This window comes from Cinclus cinclus, chromosome 5 (genome assembly GCF_963662255.1).
Source record: "Cinclus cinclus chromosome 5, bCinCin1.1, whole genome shotgun sequence".
Taxonomy (NCBI): domain Eukaryota; kingdom Metazoa; phylum Chordata; class Aves; order Passeriformes; family Cinclidae; genus Cinclus; species Cinclus cinclus.
The window spans coordinates 27,513,854-27,539,343 of record NC_085050.1 but is presented as its reverse complement, the minus strand read 5'-3'; the positions used below and the strand labels follow the sequence as shown (position 1 = coordinate 27,539,343).

The window sequence follows — 25,490 nt, the reverse complement described above, 5'->3', positions numbered from 1 at the left end:
TTATTGCCAAACAATATTTTAATAATTAATAAATTTTGTTAAGGTTTTAAGGAACTGTATGTTTAAAAAAAATTACCAAATGTATCTCCATTTCACATATGCTACTACCTGTGTAACCTCACAAAACAACAGCCCAAAATGAGGAAAAAACTAAAGACAAAAAAAAGAAAGAAAAAAATCAATGTCTTAGCACAGGACCCAGCAAGCCATCCATACTTCAGACCAACTGTGTTTGCTACCATTGCATTTCTAAAAACTCTGTTATATAGTATACAGATTAAAAAATAATATTTTCTAGTAAGTGTGAAACAATTGTCTCTAAAATGCAGGGGGGCCCAAGTGAGTATTTGAAAATGGTTCTTAATTTTAGAGCAGAGTGCACTAAGACAAATTTTCCCATTGGAGAAAAATAGATTAATACCAACCAGCAGCAACCTCTTTGCTATGTACGATATTTACCCATAAATATTTCCAAGGTAATTCTTGCAATTATCCGACTGGAGCACAAATAAATGTAGAAATCAGTCTCATATAAAATTTCCTTACACTTCATAGTGTTCAATTCAAGTTAATTGTTGCAATGAAATACTCAAACACAAACACAACCGCTAATCTGATAAACTGATAGCAGCCAAAGAAGAGTGGAATTTGTCTGCTTGATGAATTTCTGACTTGGATTCAAACCACCCAAAGCAAGTAAGAACTGCTAACTACTAGTATCAATGGCTTTTTTAAAGAAACTCATGATAACATTTACACCCATTGATTAGTGCTTTGGTATAGTTACAAGACTTCACTGTCTAGGCAAGGTGCAAGTAGACTTACTTCAGTGATGGGAATTTACTGAGCATGCATTACTAAATACCAAATAAAAGTCAGTTCTGGCTCTAATTTATCATCTTTAATCTGTTAAAACATCTTACTGCTGTCAGCTATCTAAAATAACCCAGAGTCTAAGAAAAGAGCTCTTTTCATACAATGCCGTTTAGGGTATGTACAGAAAATGTGCTTGGGAGGGTAACAAATTGCATTATCTACGTATCTATTATCGACAGAATATCTATTATTAGGCCGGTGGTTGCAAATTACTCTTCCCTTTCTCCATGGTCCCTTCCCCCCAACAGCAGATCATTTTCAGTGCCATTATTGTCAAGCATATTAAATTTTCAGGATCCACAGTTGTGGTTTCCAGGTCTCTATTTACTCTTTGAACTGTGTTTTAACTGGGCATTTTTACACTTCAAATGACAGAACAGAGGCACAATAACGTTTTACATACGACAGCTACGGAGAACCAGATTTGTAACTGACTAGTGGCAATACCAGCAAAATTAATTAAAAATCCCCAAACCGTCATTCATTAAAAATCACGCAGTGACATAGAAAAGATGCGCGTTACACACATTTCTGTCGCAGAAACAGACGTTTTCTAACTGAGGAGATGGCGTAACTAAGGAGATGGATTTCCCCTGTGAAATGGTGTTACCTTTGGCTTACCTGCTCCAGCAGCTGGGAAAGGCTAAGGGGGAGAGAGGGAGCGCAGCCCTCTCCTTACGGCGGCACTCGTGTGACAAATGGCTTACGGGAGCCTGAACAAAGCCGTGCTGCTCTACAGAAGCATCGCAGGGAACAAAGTCATCTCTTTGACAGCTCCCGCTTTTTTTTTTTTTTTCAGCGAAGCTGAAACAATACAGGACTCCCCGGCAAAACGCTAACAAAGGGGAAGCAGAAGGAATCGGAGAGAACCGGCCCAGCCATTGAATTCCGAGGCAGCAGTGAAGTGACACCGTCTGAAAATCACCCGCACGCCTCCTTACACCTTCCCCCGAACAAAGGCAGCCCAACAGTGACAGGGAAACTACTTACGGGGGGGTTTTCTGGCCGTCCTCCCGGCGCAGCCTCCGGCCCCTGGGCTGCTCGCCGCTGAAGTCGCCGAGCCGAAGGGCACACGTAGCGCAGACCGGGCAGCACAAAGCGGCGGGGACAGCCCCGCACGGCCCCGCACGGCCAGCGCTCCCGGTGCGGCGGGGCCGGGATGCGGAGCCCCGAGGGAGGCTGCGGAGCTCCGGTCTGCGGCGAGGCTCCCTCCCGCTGCCGGCACCGCAGCGGCCCTAGCGCGGGGGAAGGAGGGGTGGGGCGCAGGGTCCTACCTGCGCTCCCTCTCCCTGCTGCCAGAAGGAAGCGCCGGTGGCTGCTGCGGGCGCGGTGCCGCCCAGCCCAGCCCGTCGGATGCCGCCCCACGGCAGCGCGGCCGCCGCCGCTCACGGGCGCCCCGCAGCGCCGCGCTCGCATCCCGGCCCGTATCCCTGCTCGCATCCCTGCTCGCATCTCTGCCCGCATCCCTGCCCGCATCTCTGCCCGCATCTCTGCCCGCATCCCTGCTCGCATCCCTGCCCGCATCTCTGCCCGCATCCCTGCCCGCATCCCTGCCCGCATCCCTGCCCGCGCCCCGCGGCGAGCGGCGCTCGGCCCCTGGAGTTGGCAAGGATGGGGTAAAGCTGGATTTATCCGCACTCACCGGGACCCAGCTCGGTTGCACTGCCCCAGGAGGAGAGATCCGCAGCTCCAGATGCACCGCGCTCTGAGCCCCCGTTGGTTCTCTTCTCGAAGCAAGACCAAAGTCTGAACCCAGCGCCTAGCCTGTGCTGTAGCTAGGCAAATACTTATCCCCCTAATTCACTGAAAAATAGAAGGAACGGCAAGAAACAGAAACAAAACCAACTAACCCCTAACACAGAAGCAGAGAAATCAGCTTCCCTTCTTTCTCATAACCTTAAATCTGGTATTTGTACCAGCTCTTCCTATTCAGCTCTCTACTGCAAGATTTTACCAGTGCTGGACACCTGTTTCCTGAGTTTGCCAGGGAGAACATGGTAAAAGCACTTGCTGTACTTAGTCCCATCTAGACTCTTCCACTTTTGGAACTAAAACTGATCACTTGATTAATGATCGTCCACCACTGACAAAACATGTTCTGTCAGCCAGCTCTCCATTCAGATGGTCCCTGGAGAAAAAGGCCTTGAAGCTTTAGATTTTGTCTACTCCTTATTTTTTTTTGGCCCAGTCAGAAGTGGTCCTTCTGATATCCTTAAAAGGAAATGGGTCCATAAGACCCATGCTGGGCTGGACCAAAAAGCTATCTTACTTTTTTTTTTTTTTTTTTTTTTTGTGGTCTGACTGCCCAATACCAGAGGTTTTAAAGGAAGAATATAAGTTTAGGTGGGCATTAACAGATATTCTCCCACTCCTTGGTGAGCTGTTGCTTAGTGAATTCCTGCATCAAAGTGATAATTGTAAAAAAAAAAATAGTCTGTGACTGAAAAAAAACATTAATTGCTAGAAAACACTTGTTCACCTGCCATCTTCTAGAGATGACCAGTCATATAAGCCTTGGGAGGAGCAGTCTGTTCCCTGTTCAGTCCCATCACAACTAAAGCCACAAGTCTACAGGGCACCAATAATTCAGAGGTTTAAGCTCATACACCAGGTCTATTTAGGTGGCTGCTAAGTACATTGGCTTCTATGTTTAACAATAGGTATTGCATATATATATATATATGTGTGTGTGTGTATTTATATCCAAAGTATACAGATACAAAGCACCTTGATTACCAGAGCTGAATTTTGTAGCAATCCTCCAAAAGATTCAGGGGTTTTGCTGTGTTTGGCTTTACTGCTCTCTGCAGCAGTTACAGGTTGTTATGAGGTAGAATTGGGTAGCAGAGATAGAAACTGCAAAAGCAGCCACCAGGAAAGAGGTGAATCCCATTTTTGCCAGTTCCTTCAGATTGGTCAAATTGCTCAAATACATCAGACTTTTGTTGGCAAAAGACAAACCTTTCACTTTTCTGGAACAGGAAGTTAGTAAAAATGTTTTGCTTTTTTTCTTAAGAACTGACAATTTCTGGAAAGTGATTCAGTCACAGATCTCAGCAGAAAAATGATGATCCAGCTTCAGGCATGCACAGCTTTATTAGCAAGTTTTTACTTTGAGTTTAGCATATCTTATTATAGAAATACTAAAAATCTAGAATTTCTGTGGAGAAACCTGAACCTTTCCAGGACGTGCCATGGTTGCTGGAAAAGACCCAGGTCCACTAGGTGGCACAAAGACGCCATGTAGCAAGCCGGGAGTGCTTTCCTTTCCATTCCACATCTTTATGTATTTATGCAAAACAAATGGGTACAGATAAATTGCAGACACAGCTATAGTCCAGTAACCCACATGTGTCTTTTAAAATAAAAACAAGTTCAGATGTCAACATGCTCCTTTGGACTAGAAGCTCAGTCCCTGAAGAGCAGTATCTGCTCCTGCAGACCTTGACTGAATCACAGCTGAGTAATCATGCTGAAACTCCTTTCAGTGTTTGCATTCATGAAAATACAGCCATCCCTGCTCAGGACTATTTAAATCGAGAAGCTACTGATAATCTCATGTTTTCCCCCTTTCCTCCATCTGCCATCATGCCATTCTACTTAGTTTCGTTGCTGTGCCATCACCTTGGAATGTTAAAGGACACACCACTGACGACACTGGTGGGGCAGCTCTGCTTGGATAATGTTGAGCTTGCAGCACACACAGGTGGGAGAAGCAATCACCATGATAAATCCCAAAACTCACCCAAGCTCCAACACAGATATAACTAATGTCGAGACAAAACAACGGCAATTATTTTTATACTTGCAATTTTCAAAATGTCAAAGATCATAATATAGATAATAAGGGTCAGGGTCAATTTGACCACAGCTGAATAAGCACTTACCTGATCACACTGTGGGGAATTGGATGAAAGTTTCCCACATCCTCAGGATTGTTGCCCCTTTGAAGACTGCCTACAAACCTACAAACCCTTCCTCAAAACAGGATCACCTACAGCAGGCTGTTCAGGACTGTTTCCATATGGGTTTTGAACACCTCTGTGGAGGAGACTCCGCAACTTCTCTGGCCATCCTGTTGCACTGCTGGATCACCCTCATGGGAAAAAAGAAGCTCTCATGTTTCAGTTGAATTCCCTGTATTTCAGTTCGTGCTCATTGTCTTGTACCTTCCCTGGATACAACCAAGAGGAGACTGTCTTAAGACAGTCCTACCCAGTTTTAGTCCCACTCTCACTCACATTTACACATGGAGATGCTCTGCCCTCTCAAGCCTGCTCTGCTCAAGGCTCAACACCCCCAGCTTGCTCAGACTGTCCTCATATGAGAGATACTCCAACCCCTTAATCATTTTAGCCTCTTTGCTGCACTCTCCAAGAACATCCATGCTGTCTTGGAGCCTCACGGAAGGCACTGCATGCTGAGGAGTTGGTTACCTTGGGCAAGCCATGCCTGCAGCCTGTGCGCGGGCAGGGACTGCCGCCGTGCAGGGAATCTGCCGGAGTCCCCCGTGCCAGCTCTGCTGCTGTGCTGTGGCAGATAACCCTGCAGCCTGACAGGACATGGATGGGCTGCTTTCTTGCCTCTGTGGCTAAAGCCCTGCAGTAACACAGCAGCCACTGACACTATTCAGCTATTGCTGATCAGTGCTTGCACATCAAGGCTTTCTCTCCCCCACACCATTTACACTGCAGGGTGAATGATAAGGCTTTAGGTTCAGGAATTAATATTGCTGCAGCTACTGTGATCTTTGTGCGGCCTGTGAAGGGTCAGAGGATGAAATAAAACTGGAATATCTCTTAATATGAAGTTGCATGACTAGGGTACCAAAACCACACACTCTTGGTTTCTTACGCTGCTAGCAAAGACAAAGTTCTCTCCAAATGAATGATTTAAACATCCCCAAAATCTTCAGGTTTCATTAAGGAATAACAGCATTTGCCTAAGTAAGGCTGCCATATACAATTTAAAATATTTTATACAGAAATTTATGTGTAAGACTGAATCTCTCATCTTTTTTTTTTCCTTTTAAATTAGCATCACAGAGGAATATCAGTGTTTCTCAGATTGAATGTAACAAAAAAAGAACACATTGGGTTTTCCAACTAGAATTACTTACTTATCTTTAGGTTTATTACCTAAATTTTAGGGACATAAGTAAGACAAACAAACCCCAAAACCAGCTAAGAATTTCTCAAAAACACATTATGATGCTTAACCGAGAAAATTCAGATTTTAATAAACTGAAAACACCCGTCCTTTTATTATCTCTAGATTCCCCTGCTTCTGATGCTAGACTTTCACTGTTTTATGGAAAAACAGCCCCAACAATTATTGCTTCTCCTTTATTGTTTCTATAAAACTATTTCCCCTCCCTCCCCCTCCAGTAAGACAGACAACTTGAGTACGTGGAGTTTTATCACAGTTTTCATGTCTGCCACACTCCCCCCTGCAACTCACCCCAGCTGAGGACTACACAGAGCAGCCTTGGGTGCTTTTGATGTCCCAGAAGCTGAGAACAGCATGGAAGCCTCTTGGAGCAGAGTCCAGATGAGCCACATTAACATCTTGCCCACATAAAGCTAATTTTGTACATGGCATATGCAGTAGTCCATGGATTTAAATCTTCCACAAATATGTGCTTGTTTTCTACTCCATTAATTTAAATACTTCATTTAAAAACAAAGTTGTTTAAAAATTACTTTTGTTTTGCTCTAGTTGCTTATAAAAATGCATATAAAATAATAGTAACAAGAAGGCAAATTGACAGCTATACTACAGTCTGAATATTAGTACTGTTTTAATACTGGAAACTTGCACAGGCTGTGGTCATTGAAATAATACCAATTTTATTGTAACACGTGTTCAGTGAGGTCCTAATTCTTCATAGTTGATATATCCATGTAGGAATTACTATTAATTGAAGTGTTTTAACAGTAATGCCAAAATATGCATTATTAAGTACGATGAAATACACTGTAAGATGAAATAGGCTGTTTTCAATAAAGTGGAAAACTAGCTTTTAAAAAATAATTCCAATTTAAAAGTGCTTATTTACAAAATGGGATGTTTAAAAGTCACCACTGAAGACATCAAGAGCAGGACATGAGTTTTCTCCTTCCTAATAAATCAACCTGCCTAATTAACATCAATTAGCATCAGTGGAAACAACTGACTTAATTACAAACAGTATCAACAGGTAAGAAGCAGTTAAGAGACAGCAACCTCCTCATTCCTGTAACTGGCAAATGAAAGACCTAGAAAGTAAAATGTGTAAGATGCACCCACTATGAATACACAGTTCCCTACATGGCTGAGAAACCTAAAGTGATACAAGTATTTTCAGGTATTTCTGAATTGGTATTCTAAGCTGGTTCTAATCAGTAAAATTTAATACATAATATATGATACAGTATTTCCAGTTAACACAATATTCTTAATAATTTTTAGTGGAACAATCTTGTTTCAAACTAGATAAAATTTAAGAGAAAAAAAATTTCCCCATGTTATTTATTATGTTGCTTGCACCTCAGAGATGTTTGTAATGTTAGCTGGTAATCAAGAGTTTTTTACTGGGTGTTAGGCGAGCAGAACAGGACCTTTTGGCCAGTGCAGGGATGTGCAGCAATGCATCCTGCCATTTCCAGTGCTCTTTACAATTCTTATGAATATACATCAAATCACCCTGCTGGCGTGTAATTATTAGAAAACTCTATGTTCCTAATTGCATCTTACTTCAAAGCCTAAATTTGAAATGCTCCTCTGCTAAATACATCAGATATTTTCAAGATTAGTTCTCATTTCATTTACCTAGTATGTATGTCACAACATAAAGTCTTGTGTCACCTCTCCAACAGCTTGAGCTTAACTGTGGGAATGATTCTAGGTGTTGCTCTGAACTTTTAAAACTAAATTTGGAAAACATCTCCAGATATGATTAAAAAGTTTGAATATAAAATACTTTGAGAATTTTAAAATTTTTAAAGTATTTCAATACAGCTTTAAAATTTTTTCTCTTCACTTTTTATTAAATATGGGGATATTTAAAATGCAATTTCACCCAAAGGCTAATCAAAAGGAGATTGACAGAAACAGTAACAAAGAATAACTGATACGTATTTTTTATTAAGAAAAGGTACAGTAAACAAAATGCATTCACAAAATAGATAATCAATACTTTTAAATACTATAAAGAATAATCTGCAAACAGAAAACACTTGTTAGAAGCACAAACATAGGAAATCACCATGAGTAGAAAACATACACTGGCTGAGCATTTTTAACACAGGTGGGGATGTTATTCTATATTAGCTCAAATTAAGATGAATAAACTTCACCAATCATATGAGATAAGCAAACAAAATATTAAAATGAAAATGAGAGATTGTCAAATCAAGTACTCATTTCCTTCTTATAATTACTATGTTTCCCAAATAGTAACAAAACTTAGCCAGGCTTGATATAAAACCTGTCAAACAGCCAGCGAAAAGTCAGTCACTTCTGCCAATTGGGAAGGCAGAATTTTGCAATATTGATTACTTCACCAGTTCTCAGAGGTTTCAAAGGTAATCAGTGATTTGAAGAAAACAGAGGTAAAATACAAGACAGTATTAATAATTTATAAAAATAGTCCTTGTAACAAGGTAATGCTTCAGTTATTCAAGTACTGGTTTAGTCCTTGAAGGTCACATTTCTGTGGAGAAAGGAAAGATGTCAAAATAAAGGTAACTATTATACTTTTTACTAATTACTATTAGGATAAAAAGTAGTAATTAGCTTTAGACTCCTCAGATGCTCTTCTGTTATTCCCAAATATCAACTATTAGCATATTACTTAAAACTCTACACCACTGACCCATTGCTAAAATGATTCACAAAACTAAAAGTGAGACAAGAAAGAAGAGAAAATTTCTTGGTAAGATTAAATCAGGTTAGAGAGAGACAGCTCTAACACCCCAGAACAGTAATTACAGAGTACACTTTACTCTGGTAAGCTTCCAAGAAGGAATAAACAAGAAGGATGAAAGATGGTAACAGTACTGCTGAAGTCACTCTAATTGATGCTTTTAAGAGGCAAGATATGCATAACAACTGCATATGAATTCAGCTGTTACAAACCACCTTCTTTAAAAATACACGCTTCATGAAAATGGGGTATTTTCTGGTAAGATATGGTACAGATTTGACATTGTTAAAACTAGGGATACAAATATTAGATAAAAATAGTGTACTACATGGTAATCCTCCAAGCACAGCAACTGCACTTTTTATTGCTCTCAGGACTCACTGTAAAGCAAGGAAGACTACAGACAATTCTCTACTGATGATACTCATTCTCAGAAATATATTATCTGTCATCATCTCAGTCAAAATGTTGTTTTGCAACATCAACTGGGGCTCACCAGCAAAGCAAAACGCTTATCTGCTGTTTCATCCCCACTGTCAGTATCTCATTTGCTACAGTTCCCACTTTTTGCTTTGCCCAAAAATTTGCAGAAGAGAAAAATTGCTGATAATGTGGGTTCATGCCAGGCTGAGTTCAGTTCTCAAGAAACCTTTGTTTTTGTTAAAAGTAAGCTTAGAACAAGCCATACGTATTGACCAACAAAAATAAACTTTTAAATCTGTTAGTTACATTAATGAGCTGTCACACATGTATTTCCTACAACAATCACTCTTTATCTCTCCCTGTCCTTTCCATTTTCACTACAATTTATTATTCAATATAGGACAGGTGGGATATACAGTCAATAATCAGGCCTGTAACACACAACTGGCATTTTCTAAAACAACAATCTCTAAAAGAACAAAAATGACAGTGAAAATGAACAGGTAAGAGGCTAATTCTGATTTCTTTTTTATGGACTACAGCGAACACAATCTTAGACATTCATAGATTCAAGCACTAACTATGAAAAATATATTAATTATTTTTATCCACTTGTTTTGGAGATAGTTTCATCTAGAGTGGGGTTCAAATGCATTTTAGTTGGACTGTTCTGTGGAGTGTCTTTCCTTTATTGCTGTACTTGGGAAAATGTCATGGTATTCCTCTGAGTATGAACCATTTATTGTTTGGAGATAACTACTGAGAATATTAAACTAGTAAAGTATATTTGCAAATAATTAATGGCAGTAATATGAAGACAACGTGTATTTGAAAGTTGTCAGGTGGTGCAAGACCATTAAGAAAAAGAGGAGTGAAAATCCATTATATTATATTGTATTTGGAGAACACTTTGCATTTATTGGCTGCAATCAATATTTTATAGTAGGAGAGACAGCAAAAGCAGAACTTAAGACACATCTGAAGTGTGTAACAATTTCATACAATTACAAAGGTATTATTGAGAAACAGTTTAAACCTAACTCTTGAATACAAACGACCTGCTAAAATCAAACCACTTACTTTTCAGCCGCTGTTTGATCCGCTGTCCTGCCGGCGCCGCGCTCCGGAGAATGGGAAGGAGACCTCAGCGTGGAGCTGAGCGGAGGCGACGCCCGGAGCGAGGACGTGGAGAGGCCGTGGCGACGCATCTCCTGAACCGCTCGCTCCCTGCCAACAAACAGCCACAGCACTCCGTCACACCACACTGGCACTGCGCGGCGCCCAAGGGAGGAAACACAACTCTGCAAAAAGTCTCACTTCCTTCTAAAGTCGCTCAACTCTATTTCTATTTCCATGAGAAGGCATCTTTCTATTTCTAGAGGCAGTGGTAAACTCACAAAACTTAGGAAGAAATTCAGAAACTGTGTAGGATTTCTTTCTTAATTAAGCAGTTTTCAAGATGAAAATATTTGATTTTGCACGACAAGAGGAACAGAGTTTTCCATAAAAGTTCCTCACTATTGAAAAAAGCAATAAAAGCGAGAATGAAGAAATAAGGAGGGAGAGTCAACTCACTGAAAAACAGGCATCTTACCGTTCAAATCGCTCAGTTGTCAGTTTCCTCTTTAAAACATCACAGTCAGTCTGCATCTGTGCAACTTTACTTCGAAGCATGGAAACCTCTCTATTATTGCTGCTTCTAAAAAAAATCGTGAGAAGCAACAAAGTTTTCTTTCAACAATGTCAGCTAGGAGCTCAGAGAAGTTAGAGCAAGATAAAACAAAACCAGACACTGAATATGTGTTTCATAGATTAAATCACAGACAAATTAGAAGCAGCAAGAACCAAATGAATGCAACAGAATGTTTCTGGAAGAACCTAAGGTGAGAATGAAGCAAGAAGCTGGCAAGCCTCTCACTACATCCTGACTACATCATGCTCTTTTCCAGACAAAGGTAAACACAACTATGTTCTACAGAAACAGACAGAACAATTAAAACATTAGTTTATTGTTTTACTGTCCTCTGTTGCAATTGGAGATGGTCTTTATGCAGAAAAAGAAGAAAAAACAGTGAATATCCACAAAAAATTACAAACTTAACCAATGCAGCTTCAGTAAAAAAAATATCAAGTAGGCTGGAACTATCTGGATAGCCATGAACACAACTGAATCAAATCGAAGTAAAAACTGTATTAAAGCAAAGAGCAGACCAGCAAAACCCAGAGTCTGAACACTTGTTAACTACACCCTTGGTATTTGGGCCCAACTGTTTCAATTGTAATAATCAAAATTAAAAGGAGCCTTGAAAATCTTAAGAAACATTATTAATAATATACTTCTTAGTAAATCATCAGCTTGGCCAATGCAATGCCTGGTTGCAAAATACCACCAGTTACATTATAAGGGAAAAGAAATCATTGCATGTAAAATAAGTTGTCTAATCAAGAATCTAGACAGCTGTGTCATTCCATACAGTCTTCAAAGCCACTGTGAGGTGGAGTGCTCAAAAGTCACTTCTGGAGAAGCAAAGTTGCACTAGTTTATTGCTAAAGCACTGGATTGGAATTCTGAAAAATGAGTTCCACTCCTAGCCCAGTCACAGACTTCCTGTCTGGCACCCGCTGGTCTTTGACTCCAGAAGACGAAAACTACTCAAGAGATTTGCTCCAAATAGAACCGCAGAATATTTTTTCCCGTGTTCCCTATTCATCAGTAAAATTCCTAGAATGGTATCTTGATCCAGTATGTTGAGAACAGATGCAGAAGACAAGACATCTTGATGATATTTTATAAGTCCTTCAAAGACAGGCATATCCTTTCAGGATGGAGGTAAGAATTCAGGGCCCAATATCATTATTGTAAAATAAGGAAAGAAAGCAAACAGTTTGTGAGTTCTGAGGTTATTCCATGTCAATGACATTTAAACAAAATTAAGAGCATCAAGTAAATCACTCCCAAGTTTAGAAATATTTTGAAACCCTTTATGGACAGTAATCATCATATAATAAGTTTACATGATGATACACAATTTTCAGGACATCTGTCTCTTTCACAGGAGATGCAGACAGCTCTCAACAAGTAGTTTAGATATTCCATATTCTCTATTTAATTCTTTAATCACTCTAGAGCACCAAGGTCTCATTTACTGTACTATCACCATGTAGTACTCAAAGTAACACAACTAGTTATTATTTACACAACTCATAATTACAGCACTGGAGAGCTTCACAAGTTAAACTTAATTCTGAGAATCCTGCTAAAGTCAGATGTTGTAGCAGTACCATTTTCTAAATAAAGTGGAAGGTCAGGTACTATAAAGCCAAAACTTTAAATAGTGTTCAAAAATATTGGCACATCATTTTTGTCAGTTAGAGCTGAAATTCTGCCAAGCCAAATGAATTTCTGTATTTTGCAAGACACAAACATAATTGTCACATACTTCAGTCACAGCTGTGAGCATTTAAAGTTCTGCTCTTTAGACTGCAAATACCATAAAACAAATAGTAGAAAATAAAGTATATACAACTAATTCTCACACCTGAGCACTTGCCTAGAAACATGCAGAATCTACAGTGGAAAGCAATTCAACAGAATGACCACTCTTCCTCCAAGAGAACATTTTCCTTATTCCTGCAATATCCCACCCTATTAACACTGAAAGTATTGACATTTACCATGTCAATGATGTCAACCATGTCAAAACAAATGAACCCTACAACGTGTGCAAAAGAAAAATAGTGAAAAAATTACTATATAAATAGTTAAATAGAATTTTATAATGTTTGTACGAAAAGTATCTGAATGCAATTTAATTTTAAAAATTAAATTTAATTTAAAAACTCCTTTCCTTTTTCTGTTGTTTGGATTTTGTTCGTGTTTTTTCTTTCACACTGAACTTCATAATCAGGACATTCTATTAGCTTATATTCGTTGCATGCAATTAACATTTTTTCCCCAAGTACACAAAAATCAACAATACTAAAACATGAAGCAATTAGTTGCGCAGCGGCAATTAATATTAATAACGTCAATTGATAATGTCATTTTCTCCAGATTCACTGAGATCACTGTAACTTGAGGTGGACCACCATAAGCCACAAGTAGTAGCTAGCCTCTATATAAATTGACCAAAAGCATATTTCCTGCACATCTGTGTCACCAAGTTCACAGTAACTGTCACCAGACAGTTTAAGTGGGCTATATTCTGTATCTCATAAGAAGTATTACCTGTTCCAGTAACTTCCATATGTTTCCTTTTTCTGCCTACATTAGTGTTTACTAAATGTGTATTTATACATCTGAAATTTTGCTTTGACTTTACTCTTTACCACCATCTGCATTCAGCTGCTAGTCCTCCTTCTTGCTATTTAATGCAGAGCTACCACTAGTCCCTGCTGATGTATCCTTAGGAGAACTATCATTAAACAGAACTTGCAGGTTTTGTTTAACAGCTTGATTTGATGATCTTAAGGGTCTTTTTCAACCCAAATAATTCTAAGATGACACATAATGGAAACTTCAAATTCCCTGCTTCATAACATGAAGAGAAATTTTTAAATCTCTTTTGAATTTCACAGACACAAAATACCTCCCCTCTTAACTTCATTGTTCCAAACAGATTAGTCTTTCTTATACAAGTGTTGCTAAAAGTTATTGCTTCTTTAGGCAGATCCACAGCAGAAGCTGCTGGCCACATTTAGTCTAGGTGTCAGGTTTAGTTCTGTTCATATTTCAAAGGACTAATAAGTGATACAGGACTTTTCTTTAACAGTGAATATCAACCGCAGCAAAAGTACTTTCTTTTAAAGCACTATGACTTCACTATTTATTATGAAAGTAATGATTTAATCAAAGCAAGGACAATAAGCATCTTCAGTAGATAAGCAATTCACATTTATCATTAATTTAATAAACTAGGAGGTTTTTTGTGAGCAGTAAACATATGCTAAAATTTTATGTAGAGGATGTTTCCTTTGGAACTCTTGTGTAAGTTTACTGCTTGCACTAGACTGATGTCCACCAAAGTGCTGATAAGTTGAAAGCAATTTTAAGTACATGATGCCACGAAAGGCCAAAAGACGTTGCTGCAAAAATCTGCTCAGCGATACCAAACACCCAGGCTTTGTGAAAAAGTATTGTCACATAGAACTAGTTCTTTTGCAAACCACGTAACACTCACACATTTGTTAAAACTTACAGTTTGCTCTCAGCCAGTGTTAGCTTGTCTTTCAGTAACTGAATTTCGGTATCTTTGTCTTGGGACGTTAATTGATTCTGAAATTCTTTGTCTCTACTAGTAGACAATAACGTTTCAAGATTCTGAACTGCAAGTCTCTCACTGGATAGCTGCTTTTTCAGCAACTCTACTTCTGATTTCATATCTTCTAATTCTCCTAGAACCTAAGGCACAAATTTTATATGTTAATGATACACTAATTTACAAACACGGAGAACTTTATTTTGTGAAGAGCTGTTACAAAAACTGAAATGAACAAAAGTTTCATAAAAAAGAATAGGAAACTGAGCTCACAAAATAATGTAAAGCCTACAGTTATATTAAACTATACTTAATTTAAAATTATTCAAGCTGCACATCTATCAAATGTTTTACTGGGAGCTGCATTATTGAGTGTTGGGAACATTTAGCTAAGTACCTGGAACACAAATTGGCTTTTAACAGTAGAACTTTGCTCAAGTACAAAAACAGTATTTACTATACTTCATTCTATTTGACTAGGTCAGCTCACAATTAGCCTCTTGGCTTTTGCTGAAAATGTAGGAATGCTTGTTTTCCTCTTCAGTTCTGTAAATATAAACAAATTTTACTGTTCTCAAGGCCTTGAATATTACAGTCCCAAAAAGGCTGACCAAGTCACTAAATAAAGACAAAATCAGCTGAAAAGAAAAAGGTTCAGAAAATATGAATATTTAGAACTGCTTAAACTATTTCAAAATATTCAATGAATTCCAACCATATTTAAGTTTCTTAATTGAAAAGCAGCCAGTAGGGTAAGGTTTTTATGATCTAAATATGAAGTGCACTATTTGCTTTTTATAAAGTTAGAGTGAATTAAAAACCAAAAATAAAGATATATAATCTGTCTGTGGTACAGCTAAAACTACACCTGCAATATTTTGCAGTGATATGAATCTAAGAAACTCCTTTTTGTACACAACCCACAGCTCAGTATATTGTAAAATTTAGAATTTACATAGAAACACAAAACTAGTGATGTAAATTAACTTACCTTGCTCTCAGAAGCAATTCCTTTCTCAAAAATCTATCAAAAGCAAAGGATGTTACTTTGTTATAGCAAATCAAAATTGCCTTGCTGCTTACCCTTTCATAATCCATGCTTTTGGATGTCAGCTGTCGAGCTAAAAGGTCTTTGCCAGCCTCAAGTTTCACACAGAGCTCTCTCACAGAAGTGAGGTCTGCCAACACACAAGCCTTATCCTGATTTTCACGTTTAAGATCCTCTTCCAATCTGGACATATTTTTTGTTATGGAGGAGATCTGAGATTCATATACTTGATGTGCAACAATATGCTAAACAAAACCAAATATGGATACATTTTCAGTGTTAAATTTAAGAGTTTTCTGTTGAATAAACTGGGCTTTTTAACACTTTACTTTCCCTTCAAAGTTAATTTTCCCAAAAAGATTAACTTAATATTCCTTCCCTCTCCCTAAGACATAGCTAAGAGCAACTAGTAAACCATCTTTGCAATTTTTAATCACCAACTTGAATAATTATATGAGTACTATAAAAGGGTGGAACAAGAACTATAAAGCTTAAACCCCAAACACACAGCTTTTTATATAGCCTCTAACTCTTTCTGGCTAATTAAAAGTATGGGACAAAATGTACTCAATCCACCACAATTATGCTCTAGAACTCTATCTCTGTGAAGTTATTGCTTCTAAAATATTAACCTCATTATGTTTTATGATATTAGTCAAGGATTCAGTATTACAGAAGCCTGATTCTCAATTTGGATGTCTACCAGATTTTTCACCTCGACTCCAGCCACCAATGCTTCAAATACTTCATTGAAAGCTTCAAAGAAACATAAGAACTAAGCCTTAAAAACACCCATAAAGCTATATGCAAATATTCTGAAGCAACCAAAAAAAACTTTCTTACAATGTCATAGTAACAGTGATAACCCAACAGAGAGATCTAAAACTATGAAAATATATGCCATGATTTTAATCTTGGTCAAGCAGGGGTGAAGGAAAGCATATCTAAACAAAATCAGTTACTGTTTCAAAAACTCCAGTGTTCATATTTGAAACATTCACATACAGAAATTATTTTCCATTAAGGTGTTGAAAATCGTACAATGACTTTCTTAAAAAGCACTTGGATGTATCCCACTTTCCTAGATGGAATTTCAGTGCACAGGTTATTACCCCTTGAATCTCTTTTTCCAGAAATTCCACTCTCTCTCGAAGATGTCTCCGATCTGTATCTACTGAAAGGAGCTCCAGTCGTACTGAGCTGCTTTCTCCTTCAGCTTGATGAGCCTTCATTTCCCAGTCTTCAGCTTGTGTATGGAGCATCCGAAACTTCTCTAACAGTTCTTGGTTTTCTTTTTCCTAGTGAAACAGTAAATTGCTCTGCAATGATCAACATACCCTTAAGTTGTTTGATCTCATTTCATGCCTACATCTTACAATATATATATTTTTTTCCCCCCCCAGACAGCAAAACTTCTTTCATTTTCTTAGCCCCACTGTCTGGCAACTACTAAAGGGCATCATCCCTTTTCCAAGTCCAAACAGCAAATAAATACAGTGATGGCATTCAGTTTTATTAAAATGGAAGTACTTACACTTAGAAGTTGTTAATGATTTTTAAGGCTCCCAGAAGAGGGGTTATTTTGGATCTCTCTGCATTGTCAAGGGCCACATTACTGAGATACACTGCGTGCTGCCCTTTCCAAGAAATTCTATTTTCAGCTCTTTTAGCTACTGTGCTTTTATAAATATTTGTGTTACAGCAGTGTCTGAAACACTGGTAATCTACTAGACCATATACACCTAAGCAATCTATCAGCAATGTACAAAAATGCAAGCTTTGGTGCTCACTGTTTGTGCAGTGATAGAACAAATGTTGCTTGCGAATTTTACTTTGGCCAAGTGCATATTATAAGGCAGTGAAATTTTTCTTATTTACCTCCATTCCCTGCTTATGTAATGTGCAGTGGGATATGCATGTTGATAGTATAAATCAGATTTATCTAATGAGAAAGGCTACTGTTTCTGAAATTCCTTCTGTGTATCCTGCAGAACTTGGAAAGTGCAGACAGAATCAGGTTGAGCATTAGGAAATAGAAACTTGCGATTTAGCAAGTGAACACTGCAGAAAAGTAAATCTTTGTCTCCACAGGCATTAGCCAGATATAATACTAGAATAATCCCTGAAATCAAGCATTCCTTATTGGTAGCTGGCTGTGCATTCTACAGCTTCCTGGTACCTGACTTGAATAACTGGATTATCATTTGCCAAAGATATAGCCAGGACTGTAGCTGAAGTACTTTGGACACATGATCTATTGTAAAATTCTTTAAAAATAAATTTCCAAGTATTTTAGATTGATAGTTCTAAACTAACCTACTATTGACCCTAATTTTTGATCTATGCTTCAGTTTCTACTTGTAAAATGTGGTTGAATTTACATGCATTCATCTAGACATGCAAGCTGAAGTCAGATCAAAACTTAATTCTTCCCAATTCAAAGTCACAATAAATTTGCCAGTTCAAGTTGCCTTGACACAAATCCTACTTGTTTTAAATGATTTTAAGTTTTAACTCACATATATCACACTTTTGAATATAAGTATCAGGATAAAGGACATTTAACCAGAGCACTATTTTAACAGTAATATTTTTACATTTTCATGCAGAACAACAGATAATTTTTTTTCTTTTCTAAAAGGGTAAAATACTTAAAATCATTGTATAAGCTGCTTGCTGCCTACAATCATGAAACAGTACCCGTTATTTCATTGACTATCTGGTCAGAAACCCAAGAAGCAAAACCACATTCAAACATGACATGTTTGTCATTCTCCAGCATTATGGCCAACTGAAACACAGTCAATGAAATGGTGATGTGCTAGAATTAATCTGTGCTTCAGATTTAACACAGTGTTATATGAATCCCCAACTAGCAGCTTGAAACACTACAGAGAAAACAAAGAAAAATTAAAGAAGGAAATGGGACAGGCAGGCAGAACAGCACCCAAACCATGCAATTCTTACTTTGTTTTACCAAATGCAGTAATGACTGCCTACAGATGGTATTTTTACCTTTGAAGCTATCAAGGTCTCAAATCTGGAGACTTCAGTTATGTAACTATGAACCCTGGTTTTCATTTCTTCTTTTTCACGTATTGCATCTTCAAGCTCGGTACTGATAGCCTAAAGAGATTATATAAAGGCAAAATTGTGTTTTGCAGAAAATTAATCACCATTAATCACTCTATCAGATTAAATAAAAGTAATTGAATATGCCCTAGATTTTTTTTCTATTTTACTTAAAAAGCTCTTTGGCATTTGTAGGGTTCAGAAATATCCCCTGGAAACCAAAGTTTCCAGGCAAGAATAATCACAAAAAACAATGACTATCTCACCAGTTCATAATACATGCAGCTTCCCTGATGACACACCCTACTGATCTTTGGAAAACTTGACATACTGATGGTTGGGAGCTGGAATTTTTATAGCCTTAAGATTCACTATCCCCGAGTAAAGGAAAGTTTTCTATTGACAGAAAGCCAACTTCATAACAAAGTAACACTTATTTTAAAGTTAAATAAGATAAAATAACTAATTGCACTACTAAGATCATATTTAAACATCAAAAATGCACCATGGAATTTGAGATATTTGAACTGCTGATTCTGTCCCTCTAAGGTTCAGGTCTCACCTCCCTCTGAGTCCTCTAGCCCAGACAGCTAAAACTGCAAGTATCTTTTTCTATCTCCATGATCAAATATGGGGAAAGTAAAGGATGCTGCCTTATTTCTTCCCCTTCTTTTTGTGGTATATTACTATTCATTAGCCTTTTTATTGTATGCCTTAGTTAGCATATGCTAAAATCAGTCTGCTTGTCTCTGTGGTAGCCTTCCAAACACTGGGAAACTTATGCCATCACGTTATGATAATATTCAATATTTCATCTTATTAGACACCTGTGAAAAGCAGGTCTAATTTCAATACTATATCCACATATTTATATACTGCACTAGAGGTTTTGCAGGAACTGTTCAAGGTCCTCCGTTACTTCCTTGAAACATGTTGCTATATTGTACTTTCTGGCATCAGCTGGGTTGACTGAGCAGAACTGAAATAAATAGTTTAGTTAACAATGCCCTCGTTGTTTTCAGTGTTGGCACTTAGAGTGAATTCAAACAAACATCTGTATCTCAGCATCAAAATTGTAAAAGGCATCTGAGTCTTATGAGGAGCTGCAATACAAATTTAATGTATTGAGTTGCAAAAAAATTCCCGGTTCACTCTTAAGATAATCTCATATAACCTCTACATAGACTTTCTAATGCTCAGCCCAATAAAAGATGTCACTTGCCCCATAAAACATTGGACATTTGTGTTATGTATTGTCCATACAGACATTCTATACTACAGGGACATCCATGTCATGCACTTGAAGCTGGGAGGCTTTTGGTCAGCAATAACCAGCTGGTGCACAAAACCAACTCGTTATTTCTCCAACCCCACATCTCCAAAACACCCTAATCTCAAATACAGCATACCTCACTCAATAAATCCAATGCTGCATGGAAACTACATGGATTAAATTAATGAATCACTACACCAAAACAAATTCAGATGGGCCACTAATCCCCTTCCTCTCCCTCTCACTTTCACCTGATGTCTGCTTTTGGAGTTTCTTTCTCTCAATAATCATTTCCACAGATAATAACACCCAATCTTTACCAATTAAATACCAATTTCCAAGTGATATAACCAATTAATATAATTTCATTATATTATAAACAATAAAGTCCTAGATTTATTTTATTTAGATTTCTTTTTTAATCTGAGGAAGGGTTACCAAACGGAAAGCTTGTCTATTTCTCCCTCACTGCATTGACTACACTTAAGTATCTGAAGTATTGCTTTTATAATTTCTGGCTGGTGATTTGCAATATCCCAGTGCTCAAGAAATACCAATAACTAAACATATCAATCAAAATTGAGGATGTAGCAATTTTGAGGCAAGCAAGCAGCAAACAGTTCAATACATCAGTATCATGTAGTGTCTTCATACCTGGTTTTCTCTGGCCATTGTAGCCAGGTCATCTTGCAGTCGTCTGTTTTCTTTCAAAGCCATTTCCTTTACTCTTCCCATTTCTGCAAGCTCTACCTGGGATGTATCAAGCTGGCGATGTAAGCTGGAGATCTCACGGTCTCTGTTGCTCAGCATGTCCTGCATCTGACTATCAAGTGTAAATATTATTAAAGTTGTCCCTTCTTGTACTATACCATGTACTGCTGAAAATAATCAGATAAAATTCTTGCTTTCTGAATGATGACAAACTGAGTCTAAATATAATGTAAAGTAAGTATTTAAAACATCAATAGACAGAAATAAGATGGATTTAACCTTCAGTTTTGAAGATGCATCTGGCAAGGTGTACCATATTAGACAAAGAGCAATTACAGACACCTATGTTTATCTGTGTTTGGTAGTGATTATGGTAATTGCGTATTTTATAATTTTATAAAGAAGACAAGTAATTCACACTTGAAGGACAATTATCAAAAGAGTAATGAAAAGATTAAACAAAAGATTAGAAACTCAAATATCCATAAATTTAAGTAAACTTTTGCATTATTTTTTTCTCACATGTGGTTCATGCATCAATGTAGAAAATATTCAGTTACACTGGTCTTCAAATATTTAAATATTGGTGTTTAAATTTTTGCTTTTAAGATGCTATAGTTTAAAAAGTAATGCTTAAAAGGAGGAAAGAATGAAAGATCAGAGGAAGCCCAGCTAAAAACTACATAAATACACTTTAATTAAGACTGTACTGGTATCTTAAGCTAGAAGAATTAGATTGCTAGTCATTAAGAATTCAGCTCTGAATCTTACCCAGGTCAATCTAGTATCTAGTGGAGTGCTAGGAAATGACTTCTTGACCAAGAGCTAGGAAACCTTACCAGTTTGGGAAATGAATACAGGTAAGCAATTATTGATGATTGTTGTAACAGTTTCTTAGCAGCCTGCAATATAATTGCAGAGGAAGCGTCCTTGAAAGTTGTGTACATCTTCCTCCACAGTACATTCCTCTACTTGACTCAAATGGAATTAACTCAATTTCATCAAAATAACTAAAATAGCCATCCACTTTCACTTTGAAACTACTACATAAAACAAAATCTCCAAAGAAGGCATCCTCTTTACTTACTCTGTTGAGGACTCCAGCTCAGAGAGAGTTAAACGTAAATGAGCAATTGTTTTTTCCTATGGAAAAAAAAAATCCAAAGTTGTATTAGGTATTACTATATGGCAATGTAAGAGGATACTTCAAGTCAAAGAACTTCTAATGTAAACCTTTATTTTAATTCTTCACCAATAAGTAATTTCCAAGGTTCTTTCCTTTACCAAGAAAGGATTGTCTTGTCATTGAAACAGATGGAAGCTGCTATAGATTTTGTCACCTCAGGCTAGTACCTTATATCTCCATAAATACATCCACATGCAAAATGCAAACAAATGATTCTTTATTTTCTTGGAGAATTTGGGGAATAGTCATATTCATAATTAAAGTTCTATTGAGTTGGCAAATGAGTCTGCATTGGGTCCAAGCATAGTGTTTCTGTGCTCTGCACAGATTTTGTCATCAAGGCAAAACGTTTCCCTAAAACATAACTACTTTAAAAATCCCCAGGTGGAATGCAAAATAGTACTTTTACTGGACATACCCTATTAGCTAAGTTGTCATCTAAGCATGCAATTCTTTCTGTTTTTTCATCCACGGTTTCTTGAAGACTGTCCTTTTCTTTGTCCAAAACACTAATTGTACTTCTCAGCACACTGACTGCTTCATCCTGTGAAGTGCTCCTCTGGTTTAACCTATCTAAAAACAAAAGAGTAAGTGCTTTCTATTTTAAAAACAGGAAATAAACAAAAATAATTACAGATTACCTATTATCTCCTTCTGCTTTAAAATTTCTTCATGAGCTGATTGCAGTTCATCCTTTTTGATGGACAATCTGTGCTGTAAATCTTCAACAGACTTCTGGAGTTGGTCATTTAAGAGCCTGGAAAATCAGTATACAGTTGAAAGAAGTTTGGGAACTATTCTGGGTCTTCAACTTCTCTTAAGCTGCTTGAAGTGCTGGAACAGTTCCAGCATAACGTCCTGACAGGACTGTATCACCAACCAGCAGCATGGGGCTGTGCCATACTAACCATCCTCTCTCCCTTGAGAAGACGGAGGACTTAAGGATTGCTGAGGCCAGCACCACTTGGTTGCTCTGGACTCCTGAGGTGGCTGCAAGTTCACCTCAACATCAATGCAAAATGGAGTAATGAAACCCTGGTGGAGCAACCACATTAACTGAAACATTCACCTCCTCTGATTTCTATTACTCTTCATAATGTTATTTGTATCATGATGCTTAGTTTATAAAGTTTTTGATATGTAGCTCATACCAGTGATTATCAGCAACACCACATTTTAGGAAGCAACCAAATTGAAAGCGACAGTTTTGATCCTACTTTTAAAAAAGAGCCTGAAAGATATTTGAAATCATCTACCTACACAGCTGTTTTTCTTGAAAAGAAATATCAAAGTGACTTAGGGAAAGAAAAAAAAATAAACCAAAATAAGATTCCAAAGTAACTAAATGGATTATTGATGAAACAGGCCAAGAAAAAAATCTCTCTCAAGTGGGATCCCACAAAAGCTGGAGAAGCTTTTCATTCCTAAAAACCTCACCAATGCAGAATACAGCATGTCTCTCAATAAAGATTGCTTTCATCCAGTTCAAAGTGAAACCAGAGGGGGGGAAAAAAGGGCAGGGGACAAACACAGCATTTTCACCATGCACAAAATAAAATCAAATGCTAAAATGACTGTAGCCCTACTCCTCATCTTCTTCTTTTTGCAATATCATCGCTTTACACTGAAATTATAGGAAACTAACAAGATTTTTAATTTTTATGATTGTTGGCTCAATTTTACCAACAAATACACTAATTGTTTTACCAAGAGTCCTCTTTGTGCAACTGGGAGTGTTAGATGAACTGCAAGGCCTTGCTGCTCAGCTTCAGGTCTTCCTAGTACAACCCCCCAGGTGCTGTGCTGTTACGGAGTGCAGAGTGGTACTGCTCAGGAGGGGAATGGGGGATACCACACAGACTCTGGTTTCCCTTGTAAAACATCCAAAAGATGTCAGCTACAGCATTACCTATCCTGTAATGATCTGTTACATCAACGGCTCTCATTTCCACCTCTGTTTTCAAATTTCTGCCCAAATTTATTCAGTACTGTTTTCACTTTCAGATCTCTAAGCCTTTTACTTGTTCTATGACATTTAGACAGCTGATGGGAGCTGTTTACTAAAACAAGTTTAAAAAAGCACAGTGATCCTGCCAGTTTAAAAAGGCTTTCCAAATACATGAGGATACTTGAATCCTCCAGGTCTAAGCAAGCTGGTCAAATCCCCACAGCCTGTGTCTATGGATCAAAAGATATCAGTTATCAAAACTGTAAGTCTTACTGCTGCAGTTTGCAAAGGCATCTGTCTTCTTTTTTACAAGCAACATTTGGGAATCCTTTTAGAAATTTTCAGTTTTGCTACATTCATAAGCAGAAAATATGGTTATTAGAGGAAACAATTCTAGAATGAGCCATAAAAATTATCAGTATATCTGGTCATCAATAAGTCCAGGAGAAGCTTGCTGTGAAAAGCTACCACAGCACTTTCCTTACTCAGACCTACTTTTCCTTAACATACAAGCTGTACCAAGGGATTTTTAAAATATTTGTAATTATAGTCTTTCCCAGGTACTCAACTCTGCTGTACAGTCACAGAATTAAAAAATTATCCTAGCATCTGTAACAGATCACCACATTTTGTATCAGACTTACTGAAGTGAGCAAATTTCAGCTTTAAATTGAGAAGAATCATCAGAAGTCTGGGCAAGTTTACTTGACTTCAGTTTTAATTCATTTTCCAAACAGTTTATTCTTTCTTTCAGGATAGAGACAGTAGTCCTTAGTTCACACTTTTCAATCTGAAGCTGCAATTTAAAATAAATAACCAAATGTTATTATTGCAGAAAGCTATCACAACTTGGCTTTTAAATTCGAGGAGAAAAAAATATATTAAAATTAATTTCTGGAACAGTCTACCCTATTTGAGAAATAATAAAAGCTTACTTCCTAAATAAGCACTTACTCCTTGAATATTATTCTCCAATTCTGAAATATCATGCTGCAGCTTTGATTTTTCATGGTTTGCTGCTTCTTGATGCATCTGAGAAATATAAAATTACATGTAACAAGGCAGACATTTTTAGATTTAATCAGAGAAATTTAAGCTCCATGTTTCAGAAAACACTGCTTTACATTCTTAGATGAATGACCAAATGCAAAGCTCTCTCTAAAACTACAGAATATTAGCTGAAAATTCATTGCTGTAGTTCAATATAACCACTGGTTTTGGGTTCAGTTCTCAGTTTAGATATTTTTAATTAGCATATTTATATTTGGTAACAATTAAATTAATATTTGTGAGTCGTCGTAGAGTTTACTGAGCTACCTGAGGTTGCATGCTTGTATAACGTAGTGCCTAAGACATTTTAAATAAATTTATTCAAATATTATTAATTACAACATGTAAGGCACACTACAAAGCCAACTGGCCTTTTTGTAAATCTGTGAAGAAACTTACTTATCTCTTCCCTGATTTCTGTGCATCACTGCAGTGAAACAAACTCTCAAACTTCCTAGACATGCCTTAGATAAGTATGTTTGTAAAGGTATTTCAAAATGGCACACATATAAAACACTGGTAGTCACCTACAAGAAGAAAGGATGGAGCTGCAAACTCATCTCTACTACTGCATGCACATGCTTTTAAGCAAAGAGGTCAGATTTACTGCCAGTGCATTCAGGCACACAACAGGTCTTTATATTTGTGGTAGGAAAATCAAACTATGGAAGCATTCATCATAGAGTCACTATTGATGTATGTTGTCTTGGGATAAGTTCATTAAAATGGTATTTTAAAA

The 25,490-nt window shown here is 37.5% G+C and overlaps 1 protein-coding gene across 1 annotated transcript in view; it reads right to left on the bottom strand.

The window, feature by feature from the left end:
- Positions 1 to 8,033: 8,033 nt before the first annotated feature.
- Positions 8,034 to 25,490, bottom strand: part of CEP135 (centrosomal protein 135) — a 29,707-nt gene continuing 12,250 nt past the window's right edge. The window contains exons 13-25 of the mRNA XM_062493639.1: positions 24,656 to 24,733; positions 24,346 to 24,497; positions 22,395 to 22,510; positions 22,172 to 22,326; positions 21,655 to 21,710; positions 20,511 to 20,679; positions 18,527 to 18,637; positions 16,624 to 16,809; positions 15,547 to 15,756; positions 14,404 to 14,606; positions 10,800 to 10,904; positions 10,286 to 10,432; positions 8,034 to 8,569 (exon numbers count right to left, since the gene is read on the bottom strand). Of these exons, the coding sequence (XP_062349623.1) occupies positions 8,548 to 8,569; positions 10,286 to 10,432; positions 10,800 to 10,904; positions 14,404 to 14,606; positions 15,547 to 15,756; positions 16,624 to 16,809; positions 18,527 to 18,637; positions 20,511 to 20,679; positions 21,655 to 21,710; positions 22,172 to 22,326; positions 22,395 to 22,510; positions 24,346 to 24,497; positions 24,656 to 24,733 (1,710 nt within the window). The 3' untranslated portion in view covers positions 8,034 to 8,547. The remainder of the gene's footprint in view (positions 8,570 to 10,285; positions 10,433 to 10,799; positions 10,905 to 14,403; positions 14,607 to 15,546; positions 15,757 to 16,623; positions 16,810 to 18,526; positions 18,638 to 20,510; positions 20,680 to 21,654; positions 21,711 to 22,171; positions 22,327 to 22,394; positions 22,511 to 24,345; positions 24,498 to 24,655; positions 24,734 to 25,490) is intronic.